The sequence below is a fragment of the Tupaia chinensis genome, unplaced genomic scaffold, assembly GCF_000334495.1.
Source record: "Tupaia chinensis unplaced genomic scaffold, TupChi_1.0 Scaffold000355_1, whole genome shotgun sequence".
Lineage (NCBI taxonomy): Eukaryota > Metazoa > Chordata > Mammalia > Scandentia > Tupaiidae > Tupaia > Tupaia belangeri.
In genome coordinates, this window is record NW_006159850.1 from 9,870,592 (window position 1) to 9,888,633 (window position 18,042).

Sequence of the window (18,042 nt, forward strand, 5' to 3'; positions counted from 1 at the left end):
GGAGACAGAGAGAATAGAAATGTTCACTCTTTTGAGCCACCAGATTTTGGAGTAAGTTGTTACTCAGCAATAAACAAATAATACAGAAACCCACACTGTAAAATATATGAGTGATGTATGGAAAATACTGTGTTTTGAACTCAGACAGGTTTGGGATCAAAATCTGGATCATGGAACCAGCAGTTAGCGTAATGGCTATGTCGCTGGACTCCGACGTAGTCGACCACAGTTCGAGTCCTGGACCCGTGGCTTAAACTCAGGCCGGGCGTGTGTGCGTGCGTGCCCAAGATCCCGAGAGGAGAATGGAGGAGAAGGGATTACGGTGTGGCCATCCCCTCTGGGGGGGTGATTTCTCTCTTTCTATCTCTCTGTCTCTCTCTGTCTGTCTGGTGAGGGCACGAGCCCTATAGCAAAAAAACTCTCAAACAAAAAAAAATTTGGATCACTGCTTAATAAACTCGTGACCATGACTTCATCTCTCTGTGCGATTAATTTTTAACACAGGCCTAGCAGTGGCAACTGTTGAGCCTTCATGGGAGCAATGGCGGGCAGGATACACGTGAGTGCTTAGCACACTGCCCTCCACAGCACAGAACGCAGGCCAGCAGCTATCGTTCCCGTCATCGCTATCAGCAGTGCTCCTTCCAAAACAGCTGCTCCCCTAGCACCCCGCAAGAAGAATAAGATCTCCCGGAAGAGGCTGAATCCGCATTTGCTGGAAGGCCAATGGCAGGTGGTTCCACAGGCCTCTGAGCTGCATTTTCCACCAGAGTTTATGTTTCACATCTTTTCTACCTTTCTGGCCGCCTGCCACAGAGTGGAGGCACACTTGAGCCAGAGCACGAGTGAGGGAATGAACGTGCACAGGATGGGGGCCTGCTAGGGCTCGGGCTCGCTCCTACGCAGGCTTTGAAATGGTATAGGAAACAGGGCATCCACGTGGAATTTAAATTTCAGGGTTTTCCCTCTCCTCAGTCCAACAGCACACAGGGAGATTGGTTCTGCACTGGCAGCCCTGCTTTCATTTGTCATTATGTTTTACACACACGGAAATTTTAATGTCTAAAGATGGGAGGTGATGATAAGAATAGACTTACACATGTTTTTTGGCAGCCCAGTCACCGGCACTTAAATTCACTTCTGACAGTTCTCAGAATCGAAAGACCTGTAAGTACTAAACTGTCATCTGCCTATCCATGAGAGATTTCACTCTGGCAGGATTTCAAAAGTAAAATCACTCGCTTTTTTATGCATATTTTCGCCACCACAATATTTCTCTAAGCCATGTAAAATCCTGTACTCTCAAGAGACAGATACAAAGAGGTTTGTGCTGCAGAGTGTTCTAAAAGGAGAATCGCCCTTGTTTCGGAGCCTAAAAGTACAACAATTCAAAGTCGCTTGTTAAAATTGAGGATTAGGGCAAAATGGGGGATAGCTTCCTCCGAGAGCCTGAGCTGCGTGATTACAAAAGGCACTTGATTTGAAGATTTCCGAACTGCTTAATGGTTAAAAACTAATGATCCCGGGAAGACATGGAAGATGACCCTGCTATGTAAGGATTGGCACTCCTCAGCAAAGCCGCTCCCTTCCTTCGCGGTCTGACCCGGGTCCGAGAGGCAGACGGTACTGGCGATGAGCGTGAGATCTTCCTAAACAGTCAGGCATCCAGAGAGGACAGAGGCAGAACTAGACCTAAAACCAGCCTCTGCCACCAACCTGCCAAGAGACCCTAGGAAAGTCACTCAAGGTCTCTGAGTCTCCAATTTCTCCCCATTTAAGATAAAAGAGAGTGGGGAACAACACATGGCATAGTGATTAACTATGGCCAGCTGCAGTTCAAGTCCCAGATCCAGCAGCTTGAAACTCATGCTAGGTGTGTGTGCATATTTGGCCAAAATCCCACAAGGAGAATAGAGAAGAAGGAATTGTGGCACAGCCATCCCCCTGGTGGGTGATTTCTCACTTTCTCTCTTTCTGTCTCCCCAGTGAGTACACATGCCCTATAGCAAAAATTTCTCTTTAAAAAACACAACAACAAAACAAAAAAACAAACAAGTAAAAAAGGTAAGAGAGAGTGTGGGGCCAGCAGGTGGCATGGTGGTTAAGGTGCTGGACTCCCACATGGCCAACTGTGATGTGAGTCTCAGACTGGCTGCTTGTTCTCTCAATTTCCCTCTTCCTCTCTCTCTTTGGTGAGAGAGAGAGAGAGATTTGCCCTATAGCAAATTTAAAAATAATAATAAAAGTTATACAAATAAGTGATTTTTTTAAATTTTAAAATAAAAGAGAGTAGACCATGGTAACTGAGTAGGAGCCCTGGAGTGACCAACCGCACAGGACCTCAGCCCCGCCACCTACCATGTGCCTTTGAATAAGCTATGCATCCTCTCTAGCCTAACCTCCTTGTCTGTATGATAGGGGTTATAACACCACCAACCAGGAAGGACTGCTTTGCAAATTAAATCAGAGAATGCATGCCAAACGTTCCCAGTGTGTGGCCCCAAATAAGCCCACCATGAATGAGCTATTATCTCTGCCACTGTTACCGCTATTAATATTCCTTTCTAAACAACCACAGACAGACTAGGTTGAGGAGTTGGTCATGAGTAATCAGAACCTGCTTGCTGACGACTGAGATTATGCCTGGTCTGAGGTTAGCTTGGTTTCCAAGTGCCACCACTCTTCTACCAGAGCCCAGAGGAATGCCTGGGGCTTTGCGGGCTCTGGTTGCACGTGCGTTGAGTGAAAAAGGGGGTAAGTGAAAGATGAAGGACTAAACGTTGAATGTCATAGAAGCTGAGGCTGGGCCCTGAGTTGAGGCTTTCTGACATTTCTGGCAAGTGACAGCTACTTCCAACTGCCAGGCACTGCGCAGGGCCCGTGGTGGGGCTCCCCCAGGTTGGCTGGCTGGGAACATCAACTAACTGTTCTAGGAGATAGCACCGGGCCTGCACTTCCTGATGGAGCAACTCTCATGAAAGACTCCGGCCTCAGAAAGAGACCTCAAGGACTCAGGTCACTTGCTTGCTCCAGAAAGAGCCTTGGAGACCAAACTTTTTAATAGTTTTAAAGCAGAGTGAGAAAGTAGGAGAAACATGGGAAGGACTGGGCACTGGGCAGTGTCATGGGGTCAGCGCCAACAAGCACCATTCGACCAGCTGGCTCACATTCCCCTCCCTCACTTCCTTCTGCTTGGAGAACTGTCAGAGAAATGTCCTTGACAGAGCCTAACCCACAGACAGCTTGTCATTCACGAGTTCTCCAGATTCACTAGTTCTGGAGCCATTTGCGTAATTATCTTATCCTTGGCACCTCTTGCACTAGAATAAACTTAATCCTAGTGTTTAAATCAACTCAAAGAAGAAAAAAATAAATGAAGTTATTTATTAATGAAATTTAAGCCACTATGTTACATGAGAAGCCAGTACTGCTTGCCCTAAATCTAAGCTAATTGTAAAAATAAACGGTTGGCAACAAAATATTCTAACTAAAATATAGCTAGGATCTACTCCCCCACTCCAATTTCTCTCTCTCTGTTAGAAAGGGAGATCAGCATGTATGGCTTCAAAAAATACCAGCCAGGGCCAGCAGAGGGCATAGTGCTTACTTCACTGGACTCCCACATGGCCAACTGCGGTTTGAGGCCCATGACTGGTGACTTGAAAATCACACCAGGTATGTGTGCATGCATGCCCAATATCCCATGAGGAGAATAGAGGAAAAGGGATTGTGGTGTGGACATTCCCCTCCGGAGGCTGATTTCTTACTTTCCCTTTCACTGTCACTGTTGCATGAGCCCTCAGGTAAAAACCTCTTAAAAAAAATATTAAAAACAAAAATAAAAACATACCCTAACTAAGGCCTCCTTCTAGCAACTTGAAAGACTGAAAAAGAATGAAAACAGGAGTGTGCTTGTCACTTTGAGAGTCTACGATTTGGAGTGGTGTCCATGCACATCATGTCTTTACAGGCTTCTTAGCTCTTCCCAGGGCTCTGAATTTCAGCCCTCCCACCCCCCCCTCCCCCGCGGGACTAGACAACTGAGATCATCTGTTCCTGAACGCAGTTCAAATATACTTCTCCTGGACGCTGAGATGCACAGCAAAATGTCCACGATCAGGATGCATCTTGCAACTGCCTGGCTTTTATTAGCCACTTTTACTAGTGCTTTAATAACTGTGATGTGAGTCTCAGACTGGCTGCTTGTTCTCTCAATTTCCCTCTTCCTCTCTCTCTTTGGTGAGAGAGAGAGAGAGATTTGCCCTATAGCAAATTTAAAAATAATAATAAAAGTTATACAAATAAGTGATTTTTTTAAATTTTAAAATAAAAGAGAGTAGACCATGGTAACTGAGTAGGAGCCCTGGAGTGACCAACCGCACAGGACCTCAGCCCCGCCACCTACCATGTGCCTTTGAATAAGCTATGCATCCTCTCTAGCCTAACCTCCTTGTCTGTATGATAGGGGTTATAACACCACCAACCAGGAAGGACTGCTTTGCAAATTAAATCAGAGAATGCATGCCAAACGTTCCCAGTGTGTGGCCCCAAATAAGCCCACCATGAATGAGCTATTATCTCTGCCACTGTTACCGCTATTAATATTCCTTTCTAAACAACCACAGACAGACTAGGTTGAGGAGTTGGTCATGAGTAATCAGAACCTGCTTGCTGACGACTGAGATTATGCCTGGTCTGAGGTTAGCTTGGTTTCCAAGTGCCACCACTCTTCTACCAGAGCCCAGAGGAATGCCTGGGGCTTTGCGGGCTCTGGTTGCACGTGCGTTGAGTGAAAAAGGGGGTAAGTGAAAGATGAAGGACTAAACGTTGAATGTCATAGAAGCTGAGGCTGGGCCCTGAGTTGAGGCTTTCTGACATTTCTGGCAAGTGACAGCTACTTCCAACTGCCAGGCACTGCGCAGGGCCCGTGGTGGGGCTCCCCCAGGTTGGCTGGCTGGGAACATCAACTAACTGTTCTAGGAGATAGCACCGGGCCTGCACTTCCTGATGGAGCAACTCTCATGAAAGACTCCGGCCTCAGAAAGAGACCTCAAGGACTCAGGTCACTTGCTTGCTCCAGAAAGAGCCTTGGAGACCAAACTTTTTAATAGTTTTAAAGCAGAGTGAGAAAGTAGGAGAAACATGGGAAGGACTGGGCACTGGGCAGTGTCATGGGGTCAGCGCCAACAAGCACCATTCGACCAGCTGGCTCACATTCCCCTCCCTCACTTCCTTCTGCTTGGAGAACTGTCAGAGAAATGTCCTTGACAGAGCCTAACCCACAGACAGCTTGTCATTCACGAGTTCTCCAGATTCACTAGTTCTGGAGCCATTTGCGTAATTATCTTATCCTTGGCACCTCTTGCACTAGAATAAACTTAATCCTAGTGTTTAAATCAACTCAAAGAAGAAAAAAATAAATGAAGTTATTTATTAATGAAATTTAAGCCACTATGTTACATGAGAAGCCAGTACTGCTTGCCCTAAATCTAAGCTAATTGTAAAAATAAACGGTTGGCAACAAAATATTCTAACTAAAATATAGCTAGGATCTACTCCCCCACTCCAATTTCTCTCTCTCTGTTAGAAAGGGAGATCAGCATGTATGGCTTCAAAAAATACCAGCCAGGGCCAGCAGAGGGCATAGTGCTTACTTCACTGGACTCCCACATGGCCAACTGCGGTTTGAGGCCCATGACTGGTGACTTGAAAATCACACCAGGTATGTGTGCATGCATGCCCAATATCCCATGAGGAGAATAGAGGAAAAGGGATTGTGGTGTGGACATTCCCCTCCGGAGGCTGATTTCTTACTTTCCCTTTCACTGTCACTGTTGCATGAGCCCTCAGCCTGCCACAGAGTGGAGGCACACTTGAGCCAGAGCACGAGTGAGGGAATGAACGTGCACAGGATGGGGGCCTGCTAGGGCTCGGGCTCGCTCCTACGCAGGCTTTGAAATGGTATAGGAAACAGGGCATCCACGTGGAATTTAAATTTCAGGGTTTTCCCTCTCCTCAGTCCAACAGCACACAGGGAGATTGGTTCTGCACTGGCAGCCCTGCTTTCATTTGTCATTATGTTTTACACACACGGAAATTTTAATGTCTAAAGATGGGAGGTGATGATAAGAATAGACTTACACATGTTTTTTGGCAGCCCAGTCACCGGCACTTAAATTCACTTCTGACAGTTCTCAGAATCGAAAGACCTGTAAGTACTAAACTGTCATCTGCCTATCCATGAGAGATTTCACTCTGGCAGGATTTCAAAAGTAAAATCACTCGCTTTTTTATGCATATTTTCGCCACCACAATATTTCTCTAAGCCATGTAAAATCCTGTACTCTCAAGAGACAGATACAAAGAGGTTTGTGCTGCAGAGTGTTCTAAAAGGAGAATCGCCCTTGTTTCGGAGCCTAAAAGTACAACAATTCAAAGTCGCTTGTTAAAATTGAGGATTAGGGCAAAATGGGGGATAGCTTCCTCCGAGAGCCTGAGCTGCGTGATTACAAAAGGCACTTGATTTGAAGATTTCCGAACTGCTTAATGGTTAAAAACTAATGATCCCGGGAAGACATGGAAGATGACCCTGCTATGTAAGGATTGGCACTCCTCAGCAAAGCCGCTCCCTTCCTTCGCGGTCTGACCCGGGTCCGAGAGGCAGACGGTACTGGCGATGAGCGTGAGATCTTCCTAAACAGTCAGGCATCCAGAGAGGACAGAGGCAGAACTAGACCTAAAACCAGCCTCTGCCACCAACCTGCCAAGAGACCCTAGGAAAGTCACTCAAGGTCTCTGAGTCTCCAATTTCTCCCCATTTAAGATAAAAGAGAGTGGGGAACAACACATGGCATAGTGATTAAAGCGCTAGACTCCCACATGGCCAGCTGCAGTTCAAGTCCCAGATCCAGCAGCTTGAAACTCATGCTAGGTGTGTGTGCATATTTGGCCAAAATCCCACAAGGAGAATAGAGAAGAAGGAATTGTGGCACAGCCATCCCCCTGGTGGGTGATTTCTCACTTTCTCTCTTTCTGTCTCCCCAGTGAGTACACATGCCCTATAGCAAAAATTTCTCTTTAAAAAACACAACAACAAAACAAAAAAACAAACAAGTAAAAAAGGTAAGAGAGAGTGTGGGGCCAGCAGGTGGCATGGTGGTTAAGGTGCTGGACTCCCACATGGCCAACTGTGATGTGAGTCTCAGACTGGCTGCTTGTTCTCTCAATTTCCCTCTTCCTCTCTCTCTTTGGTGAGAGAGAGAGAGAGATTTGCCCTATAGCAAATTTAAAAATAATAATAAAAGTTATACAAATAAGTGATTTTTTTAAATTTTAAAATAAAAGAGAGTAGACCATGGTAACTGAGTAGGAGCCCTGGAGTGACCAACCGCACAGGACCTCAGCCCCGCCACCTACCATGTGCCTTTGAATAAGCTATGCATCCTCTCTAGCCTAACCTCCTTGTCTGTATGATAGGGGTTATAACACCACCAACCAGGAAGGACTGCTTTGCAAATTAAATCAGAGAATGCATGCCAAACGTTCCCAGTGTGTGGCCCCAAATAAGCCCACCATGAATGAGCTATTATCTCTGCCACTGTTACCGCTATTAATATTCCTTTCTAAACAACCACAGACAGACTAGGTTGAGGAGTTGGTCATGAGTAATCAGAACCTGCTTGCTGACGACTGAGATTATGCCTGGTCTGAGGTTAGCTTGGTTTCCAAGTGCCACCACTCTTCTACCAGAGCCCAGAGGAATGCCTGGGGCTTTGCGGGCTCTGGTTGCACGTGCGTTGAGTGAAAAAGGGGGTAAGTGAAAGATGAAGGACTAAACGTTGAATGTCATAGAAGCTGAGGCTGGGCCCTGAGTTGAGGCTTTCTGACATTTCTGGCAAGTGACAGCTACTTCCAACTGCCAGGCACTGCGCAGGGCCCGTGGTGGGGCTCCCCCAGGTTGGCTGGCTGGGAACATCAACTAACTGTTCTAGGAGATAGCACCGGGCCTGCACTTCCTGATGGAGCAACTCTCATGAAAGACTCCGGCCTCAGAAAGAGACCTCAAGGACTCAGGTCACTTGCTTGCTCCAGAAAGAGCCTTGGAGACCAAACTTTTTAATAGTTTTAAAGCAGAGTGAGAAAGTAGGAGAAACATGGGAAGGACTGGGCACTGGGCAGTGTCATGGGGTCAGCGCCAACAAGCACCATTCGACCAGCTGGCTCACATTCCCCTCCCTCACTTCCTTCTGCTTGGAGAACTGTCAGAGAAATGTCCTTGACAGAGCCTAACCCACAGACAGCTTGTCATTCACGAGTTCTCCAGATTCACTAGTTCTGGAGCCATTTGCGTAATTATCTTATCCTTGGCACCTCTTGCACTAGAATAAACTTAATCCTAGTGTTTAAATCAACTCAAAGAAGAAAAAAATAAATGAAGTTATTTATTAATGAAATTTAAGCCACTATGTTACATGAGAAGCCAGTACTGCTTGCCCTAAATCTAAGCTAATTGTAAAAATAAACGGTTGGCAACAAAATATTCTAACTAAAATATAGCTAGGATCTACTCCCCCACTCCAATTTCTCTCTCTCTGTTAGAAAGGGAGATCAGCATGTATGGCTTCAAAAAATACCAGCCAGGGCCAGCAGAGGGCATAGTGCTTACTTCACTGGACTCCCACATGGCCAACTGCGGTTTGAGGCCCATGACTGGTGACTTGAAAATCACACCAGGTATGTGTGCATGCATGCCCAATATCCCATGAGGAGAATAGAGGAAAAGGGATTGTGGTGTGGACATTCCCCTCCGGAGGCTGATTTCTTACTTTCCCTTTCACTGTCACTGTTGCATGAGCCCTCAGGTAAAAACCTCTTAAAAAAAATATTAAAAACAAAAATAAAAACATACCCTAACTAAGGCCTCCTTCTAGCAACTTGAAAGACTGAAAAAGAATGAAAACAGGAGTGTGCTTGTCACTTTGAGAGTCTACGATTTGGAGTGGTGTCCATGCACATCATGTCTTTACAGGCTTCTTAGCTCTTCCCAGGGCTCTGAATTTCAGCCCTCCCACCCCCCCCTCCCCCGCGGGACTAGACAACTGAGATCATCTGTTCCTGAACGCAGTTCAAATATACTTCTCCTGGACGCTGAGATGCACAGCAAAATGTCCACGATCAGGATGCATCTTGCAACTGCCTGGCTTTTATTAGCCACTTTTACTAGTGCTTTAATAGTGTCTCCCTTTTATTTTCATCTGGGAAGCTGTTATTAGATTGATGACACATCTCATAATGAGGGTGACTTAGAATCAAGGAACTACGGTCCACCTTAACAGGGCCAATACAAATGAGCCTCTTGTTCGGATGCCAACACAACACAACAGCCTTGCGTTCGCCCGATCGTGCTCATCTGATAAAGACATTACAATAGCAAGAAATTATGATCTATAACCCTCCACTGGAACACTCACACATTCTTGGCCTTGAACGCTTCAGCAAAATGCTGCACGCTGCGGAGCAGAGCGAGGTCCAGGGTCATTGCTTCTACCTTGGCTTTATGCTGGAAGGAAAGAAAATAAAAAGAAATGATAAATAACAGCAAGTTTAGTTCATGGTATCAAGTTACAGTAAATGTGTTATGGAACATGTCGGAATTCCCCTGTTTAATATTAGACGCCCAGAGAGAATATAAATCATGGGAATGAATGGAAGAGCAGGGCTTTTACTGCCAAGTTCAGGGAGGATGGAAAACTGGGACTCTGCTAAACCTGCAGGCTTGGGCCTGTGCTGTTTCCCTCAGCAAGCGAAACAGGCTCCAAACCTCTTCAGGCTAACGCACTCTCCTCTCCATCTGCATCCTAAAAAGCTGAAACATAGGGCAGGGGAACACCAGGACAGAACTTGGCTTGGCCAACCATGTGGTAGACATTTATTCTCAAAAGTTGCTATCCAGTTCTGGAAGGTTTCCACCAAGCCTATATCGAAAACTAAGACGATGCATTAATACAAAGTACAAAAGCAGGCAAGGCTCATTTCTACCAGAGAACCCTGACTTGGTATGCCAGAAAATTCTCCAGGAGACAGGTGAGGTGCATGTCACAACGGGGATGATCTACGCAGAGCCTACCATGGCCTGAGACTTTATATGCACCATCTCATTTAATCCTCACACGTGAAAGACAAGAATATGGTTTCTATTTTACAATGTGCGTCTTACAAGAGATGATCTAAGGAAAGGGTGCAGGTGAGGATCGATCCCTAGTTAGCTGGACACTAAAGACCAAGTTTCCTCCAAGCAGGAAACCAAAAGCTCTGAAGAGGTCAGGATTTGAAATAATCATGCCCCATCCACTATGTTCTTTGCAGCATAATGCTGGAAGACTACATCTCAGGGCTGCCCTTCTGACTTGCCTTGTGTTTATAAGGTACTCCCAGTTTTGAAGTCTAGGTAGACTTCAGATTATGAGATTAAATACTACCACCTCTGGACCTCGCTCTCCCAGAGCAGGTAGAGCCAACAGCTCTGGGGCCACCAGCCTATTTGGGTAAGAAGCAGACTATAAAATAAATGGGTAACTTGGGAACTCTAGACTTGATTGTGAAGCTTAAGGAAGACTAAGGAGAAACACATGACATCTCTAATGCCATCTGAAGAGAGGCAAACAGCAGAGCTGAGAACACCTTGCATACGGCTCGTCTGATTTGGGGAGGCACACAACTTGCACTGAGATGTTTAGTGTTTCTGCAGCCAGTTTATCTTGGCCACCTAAGTTCTGGGCTGTAACCCAAGCCCTAAGCTTTGAACAATAAATTTCAGGCAGCCATGGCTATAAAGCATGGTGCCTTCGGACCATTAAAATTTTCAGGGTCTCAGTTTCCTTATTTGGAAAATATGAATATTGATTATCTACTGGGAACCAGCAGTTAGCGTAATGGCTATGTCGCTGGACTCCCACGTAGTAGACCGCGGTTCGCGTCCCAGACCCGGTGGCTTAAAACTCATGTCGGGCGCGTGTGCATGCATGCCCAGGATCCCGAGAGGAGAATGGAGAAGAAGGGATTGCGGCATGACCATCCCCCCAGGGGGGGTGATTTCTCTCTTTGTGTCTCTATGTCTCTCTCTGTCTGTCTGGCGAGCACACACGCCCTACAGCAAAAACCTCTCCCCCTGAAAAAATATTGATTATCTACTGATAATGTTGTGAGGGTACGTTAAGCACCTAACACCTTGTCTAAAAGACAGAAGGTATTTATTAAGTTTAGCTAGAAGGAAATGACAGGTCTGTTGTGTCAATTTTTTGCCCTGATGCTACTCAGCAGTAAATGGTCTATGGTGGGCTATGGCAGAGTCTGGTGGAAAAAATGATGGTGATGATATCCAGGGTCCTCCCTGAAGACCACCACCAGCCAGATCACTGAATATTAGATCCTGGAGGATCCAGGTCACATTTACTATCAGATCCCAGACTTAGGGAAAGGTGGTGGAAAGTAATTAAATGATGTCCACAAACCCCACGAGTATGTGAGCAGCAAAGGAGAGACTGGCCAGTGCGGATATAAATTCCTGGTCTGGGATGACAGTGGCAGATACTCAAATGTACTGATTTTGGAAGGAGGAAGAGCATTAACATGATCCAAAGAAAAGGGGGTGGGGGGGCGACTGTCAGTGCTTCAGATTTGTTCGTTTTCTAAGATAAGAAAAAATAGAGGGGCCAGCAGGTGGCATTGTAGTTAGGGTGCTGGACTCCCATACGGCTGACCGTGGTGCAAGGCCCAGACCTGGAGCCTTCCTCACTCTCTCTCTCTTGCTCTGTCTTTCTTTCTCTGGTGAACACAAGTGCCCTATAGTAAATTAAAATAATAATGATAATAAGAATAAAAAAATTAAATAAGTCTTTAAAAAAAAAAAAAAGAAAGACAGTAATAGAGCTGGAAGGTCTCTACTGAGAGGTGAGGTCAAGGCCCTCTTTCTACAAGGAGATTCCACCAGGAGGACGGAAAGAACCAGGAGGAGGGAAAGAAGCCCCACACTGGTCGAGAGTCTGAGCCTCCACGTGAGGGACGACGCCCCATGGGCCTTCTGTCTGAGCAGCTGAAACTTAACCTGAGGGCTGAAAATCTCTTCAGACTGTTAAACCTGCCCATGTCTAACTTGTATTCCCCACAGAGATGAATTTTTCTTAAATAACTTTTTAAATTTTATTATTATATCATTATTTTCAGTTTGCTATAGGGCACATGCACTCACAAGAAAGAGACAGAGAGAGAGAGAGAGAGAGAGAAGGGATGAAGGGATGTGAACAAGCAAGCCGTCAGGTCTGAGACTCAAACCACAGTCGGTCATGAGGAAGTCCAGCACTTCCACTACCACGCCACCTGCTGGCCCACCCAACAGAGATTCTTATGCCTCATAAACACAAGTACTCGATATGACCTGCAGAAATTAGTAAATAAAGTGGCCTTTCGCCCTCCTCCTACCACCTCTGGTCCCCATCTTACGCATGTAAGAGTATGACACTCTACCACTCACAGACTCCTATGTTAGATTGTGGAGGGGATGTCAGAGATCCTTCCTCTAGCCCTCCGTGGACACCTCAAAAGATAGGCAGATGCATATTATAACAATGCATGTATGTATTCCTCCCATAAAGCAGGTAGAGCATTCCCAGATGGTGACTCCAAAGCAATTTTCCAATGAAAATGTCCGCACAGCTCAGCCACCATGTGTTCTTCTCCATGGAACTTGTGATTGGTAAGCTGTCTTTGGCTTTCATCCTTTACTTCAAAACAGAGCACAGGGCTGCCACTATCACTAAGAACAAAATCAGGACATATCCATCGGTGGAGCCAGGGGTCACACGCCATCAAGTAGTTCAACAGACTACTCTACAGCTGTAGGTTACTAGGCTCCTGGGGACAGTGATTCAAGTCCACACACTGTTACTCAGGTAATTCTCCTGCCCAGGTAACAGGTTTCCTGTTTCTGCTACCAACCCTGAGAAAGGTGGAATGCAACACAGTGAGTCTGAAGGAGGAAAAGGAGCTTTTAGAAGTAGAGTGTATGGGGAACCAGCAGTTAGCATAATGGCTATGTCGCTGGACTCCCATGTAGTCAACTGCGGTTCGTGTCCCGGACCCGGTGGCTTAAAACTCACGCCGGGCGCGTGTGCGTGCGTGCCCAAGATCCCGAGAGGAGAATGGAGGAGAAGGGATTGCGGCGTGACCATCCCCCCTGGGGGGTGATTTCTCACTTTCTGTCTCTATGTCTCTCTCTGTCTGGCGAGTGCATGCGCCCTACAGTGAAAAATCTCTCAAAAAAAAAAAAAAAAAAAAAGAAGTAGAGTGTATGAAGGCCAGGAGGCAGAATGGTGGCTAAGGCACTGGACTCCCACATGACTGACCAAGATTCAAGTCCCAGACCTAGCAGATTAAAAATCACTCTGGGCATGCTTGTGTGTGTGCCCAAAATCACAAGAGAAGAAGAAATTATGGTATGGCCATTCTCCCTGGGGCATGATGTCTCACTTTCCCTCTCACTGTTTCTGTCTCTCTGGCAAGCACACATACCCAATGGCAAAAAAACTTAAAAAAAACAAACAAAAAAAGTAGAGTGTGTGTACATGTTTGTGTGGGTGTTGGGAGATTTGCTTTTCTATTGTTCAACAAATTTAGCATCTTTATAAAAACAACAAACATCATGGAGCATGCTCCACATGGGAATGATGTGGCTGACAGACTGCAAACACAACACATCTGGGGGAACTGAACAGCTGATCTTTAGGTGAGGACAAGAGACTCGATCTGCCCATGTGAGATTTCCTGCAGTTGAATATGTGAATGAGTACAGTTCTTTGTTGATTTAACTCATTATCTTTTTGTTGCTATTAACTTTTCATTTGAAAAAATTATAGAGTCGCAAGAACGGCTACAATGATACACAAAAGGCCATGTATATATCGCCCAGCTTCTCCTACGGTGACATCTTATATACACACATCACAGCATCAAAACACGGAAATCAACATAGGACCAGTACAACTTACTGGACCATGGTCATTACTGGGATGTCACCAGTTCTGAGATGCAGTCATTTTCTTTTACGTGTATATCATTATGTATAATCATATGACATTTATCACATATCTAGGTGTGTATAACTATGACCACATTCAAGATTCGGAACTGTCCTATCACTACCAAAGAACTGTGGCTTTTATCGAGAGGTGTTAGAATCAGGCACTGGACATGTAAAACATGAAAGAAGTTCAGGCCGAGTCTGGCCAGCGTTTGCTTTCTACAGTGCTGTTGGAAAAGTCATGATGTATAAGTATGTCTTGACTTGTCCAACAACCCAATATATTGGAAAAACAAATAAAAATTCCTTTCGTAGCTTGGAATGACCGACATATATGGGCCAAATTTCTTAGCCCTGGCTGGCAAGATACTTTGTACCCATCAGGATGAGCTTCAGTAAGGAGCAGTCCCCGAATCTCTGTATCTTAAAACAATTCAGAATCACCGCTCGCTTACACGTCAGATCCACCCCAGGTGACGACCCATGCTCATCGTGGCTATCCATGTGCCTCCACAACCAGCAACTTCACTGTCTTTGGCACCATGGGGAAGGAGTGTGGTAAGCTGCACACGGGACCTCAAACTCTTCCACTCAGCAGTGGCAGGTATTACGTCTACTGAGATTCCTTCACAGAGTTACGTGGCTGTGTCTAGATTTGAGAAGGTACAACTCTACATACCCAGAAATAGGAGAAATGGAAATACGTAGTGAGGAACAGTAAGAACTAACACAGCTCACAACCTGGCCCCATCTCTCCAGGCTGATTCCAGGCTAATTCCTGCTTTACATTCACATGAACTATAGAAAATTTAGAAAAGACAATGAATGTGGATGACAACAACAACAAAAAAATAAATAAATAAAACACCTAAAATCCCACCACCCTAAAATAAACTGCTACTCTCCTTCCATATATGCCCCCATTCACTTCCTTCCTACTTACCTCTTCCTACTTAATTTCCGTTCATTCACACACCTGGTTTAATAGATATTGCTCTATACTTAAAACACTGAATCTTGGAATGCTATAAAATGCCTCTCCCAACACTTACTCAACCCTCACTCCTTCTTCAAACCACACCAACACATAAACATATCGTCTCAGGGAAGATAGGAGCATTCCTATATTTTAAGCTATGCATACAGATGATACTACTCATCATTTTAAGAGAGAACTGCACAGGTGGCATCTCACAGAGGCAGCATCAAACAACTTCTAAGTAGCTCCAGAGCCCACCTGCTCCTGACACTCCGCGCTCAGCCAGAGAGACATAATTAAGCAAGCCACGTACTTCCATTCCCTGGGACACACAGGCACTTGCTATTGGTGCCCTCAATATACTAAGCCTTTTTGGTCTCTTTACTGAGTTTTAAAACCTGTACCAGTGACACAAGTCTGTAAATGTAGAATAAGGGGGTAACTTGTTGTTATGCAACAGCAATCTCTAGTATCATTTTATGACTATAAATTAGTCAAGTGTGACTCAGATGTGATACTGCCTGAAACCAAAGGAACCATATGTGGAGTATGCAGTATTTAAACAGAAAAACGAGATGTTATCATTTTCAGCAGAAAACGGAAGCCTCAACCCAGCACGACCACACCACTGGTGATGTGACTTCAGGGAAGCTGCTGGAATGCCCAGAGCCTCAGTTGCCTTATGTGAGAATGGACATAATATTGGGTTATTGGGACAGTCCTGGTGCATTTTGTATAGAAAAACAGAAAAATGAGTCGAGACATTCCCAACAGACTAATGGTATTTGCTTAGATGGTTAGAGTAATGACAAGACATAATGTGTACAAGGAATGGACCACAGCCCTCCACTGGACCCTAGCTCCAGCTCCAGTCCCCAACCCCAGAGCTCCCCTCTTCCCAGACAGCAAGGGAAGCTCCCATTTCTCAAGCAGAACCCATTTCCATCTGCAGCCCCCTGTCCAGTCAGGGAAACTGAGGCAGGGCATCCATTGGACCTCAGCTCCAGCTACAGTCCCAGCCCCCAACCCCAGAACACCCATCCTCCCAGCCAGCAAGCATTGAGAGGCTCCCAGGGATCCTTGCTCCATACTGAACCACCTGCAAAAAAGGAGAAACTGCTCTTCAAAAACATGAATAGAAAATTCTTCCAGTGGAGACCACATTGCTAAAACACAGCGGAAGAGCAACTTTGGAACAGAAGCAATCCACAGCAGAAGGGAAGCAAACAACTTCCCAGTGGCAGAAACATTTTTTTTTCAGAAAGGTATCTAAGAATGAATATATCACCCAATGGCTAGAAGTCGCAGAAGAGCCTCAAGATAAAAAAAGAAAAAAAGAAAAAAAGAAAATATGTCTCCATCAAAAGAACATAATAACTCTCCTCCATCTCTTGGGAAAAAAAAAAAAAAAAAAACAGAATAATTTACCAAAATGTCTGAGAAAGAATTCAGAACATTCATAGTAACAAAACTCTATGAGTTGGAACAGAAAAAAGACAACGAACTCCAGGAGATAAGGAAGTCCTTCCACAATTTGAAAGAAGAAATGCACATCATAAGAGAGAATCAAATGAAACTACTAGAGATGAAGACTATAATACAGGAACTCAAAACCTCTCTTGAAAGTATTAAAAGCTGATTAGACCATGCTGAAGATCGAATCTCAGACATAGATGACAAAACCTCTGACCTAGAAAAAACAACAAAAAGACAGAGAAAAAAATTAAATGAGGATAATATATAAGAAATACTAAATTCCATTAAATGAATAAACATCTGAATAACTGATATCCCAGAAGGTGAAGAAACTAATAAAGGCATGAAAAACCTATTCCATGAAATTGTGGAAGAAAACTTACCAAGTCTAGAGAAACACTCAAACATCCAGACCCAAGAAATACAAAGGATAAATAAATACAAATAGAATAAACCACAGAAGATCATGTTCAGCAGACTGGCCAAAACCACAGATAAAGACAAGATACTGGGACCAGCAGTTAGTGTAATGGCTATGTTACTGAACTCCCATGTAGCTGGCCGCGGTTTGAGTCCCGGACCCCGTGGCTTGGACTCACGCCAGGCACGTGTGCGTGCGTGCCTGAGATCCAAAGAGGAGAATGGAGGAGAAGGGATTGTGGCATGGCCATCCCTCCCTGGGGGGTGATTTCTCACTTTCTGTCTCTCTGTCTCTCTGGTGAGCGCAAATGCCCTCTAGCAAAAACCTCTGGCGGGGGGGGGGGGGGGGGGGGAGACAAGAAACTAAAATTAGCAAGAGGAAAACATCAAATGACTTACAAATGTCATCCTAGCAGGCTAACACCAGACCTTTCAAAAGAAATAATGCAAGCAAGGAAAAATGGGAAGATATAATGGAAGTGTTAAGAGAGAAACAATTTAAAAAAAAAAAAAAGAGAGAGAAACAATTTGAACCAAGATGATTATACCCAGCAAGATTATCCTTCATATGAGCAAAAAAGATTAAAATGTTCTCAGACAAACATAACCTGAAAGAATTTGCCAAGACCAGATCAGCTCTTCAGGAAACTCTTAAAAGAGTCTTGTTCCAGGAAAAGTAAAGAACAAACAGACATAAATAAGGAAATAAAAGATAACCAAGACAATAGCCAACTTAAAGGTAGGAACAAGGCCAGAAATATCAATAATAACACTGAATGTTAATGGATTAAATTCTCCAATCAAGAGACACAGACTGGTCAAATGGATAACAAACAAACAAACAAACAAAAACAGAAACCCTCAATCCATTCCCTACAAGAAATGCATCTCATGGATAAAGACATACATAGATTAAAGTGAAGGGCTGGGGCCAGCAGATGGTGTAATGGCTATCACTGGACTCCCATGTAGTTGACTGTGGTTCAAATACCAGACCCAATGGCTTAAAGTCATGCCAGGTGCATGTGTGTGTGTGTGTGTGTGTGTGTGTGTGTGTGTGTGTGCACACAAACACAAAAGGGGAGAAGGGGGG

The 18,042-nt window shown here is 44.9% G+C and overlaps 1 protein-coding gene across 1 annotated transcript in view; it reads right to left on the reverse strand.

Moving 5' to 3' along the window:
* Positions 1–18,042, reverse strand: part of WWOX (WW domain containing oxidoreductase) — a 1,095,008-nt gene that overhangs the window by 783,879 nt on the left and 293,087 nt on the right. The window contains exon 6 of the mRNA XM_006152600.3: positions 9,471–9,559. Within this exon, the coding sequence (XP_006152662.1) occupies positions 9,471–9,559 (89 nt within the window). The remainder of the gene's footprint in view (positions 1–9,470; positions 9,560–18,042) is intronic.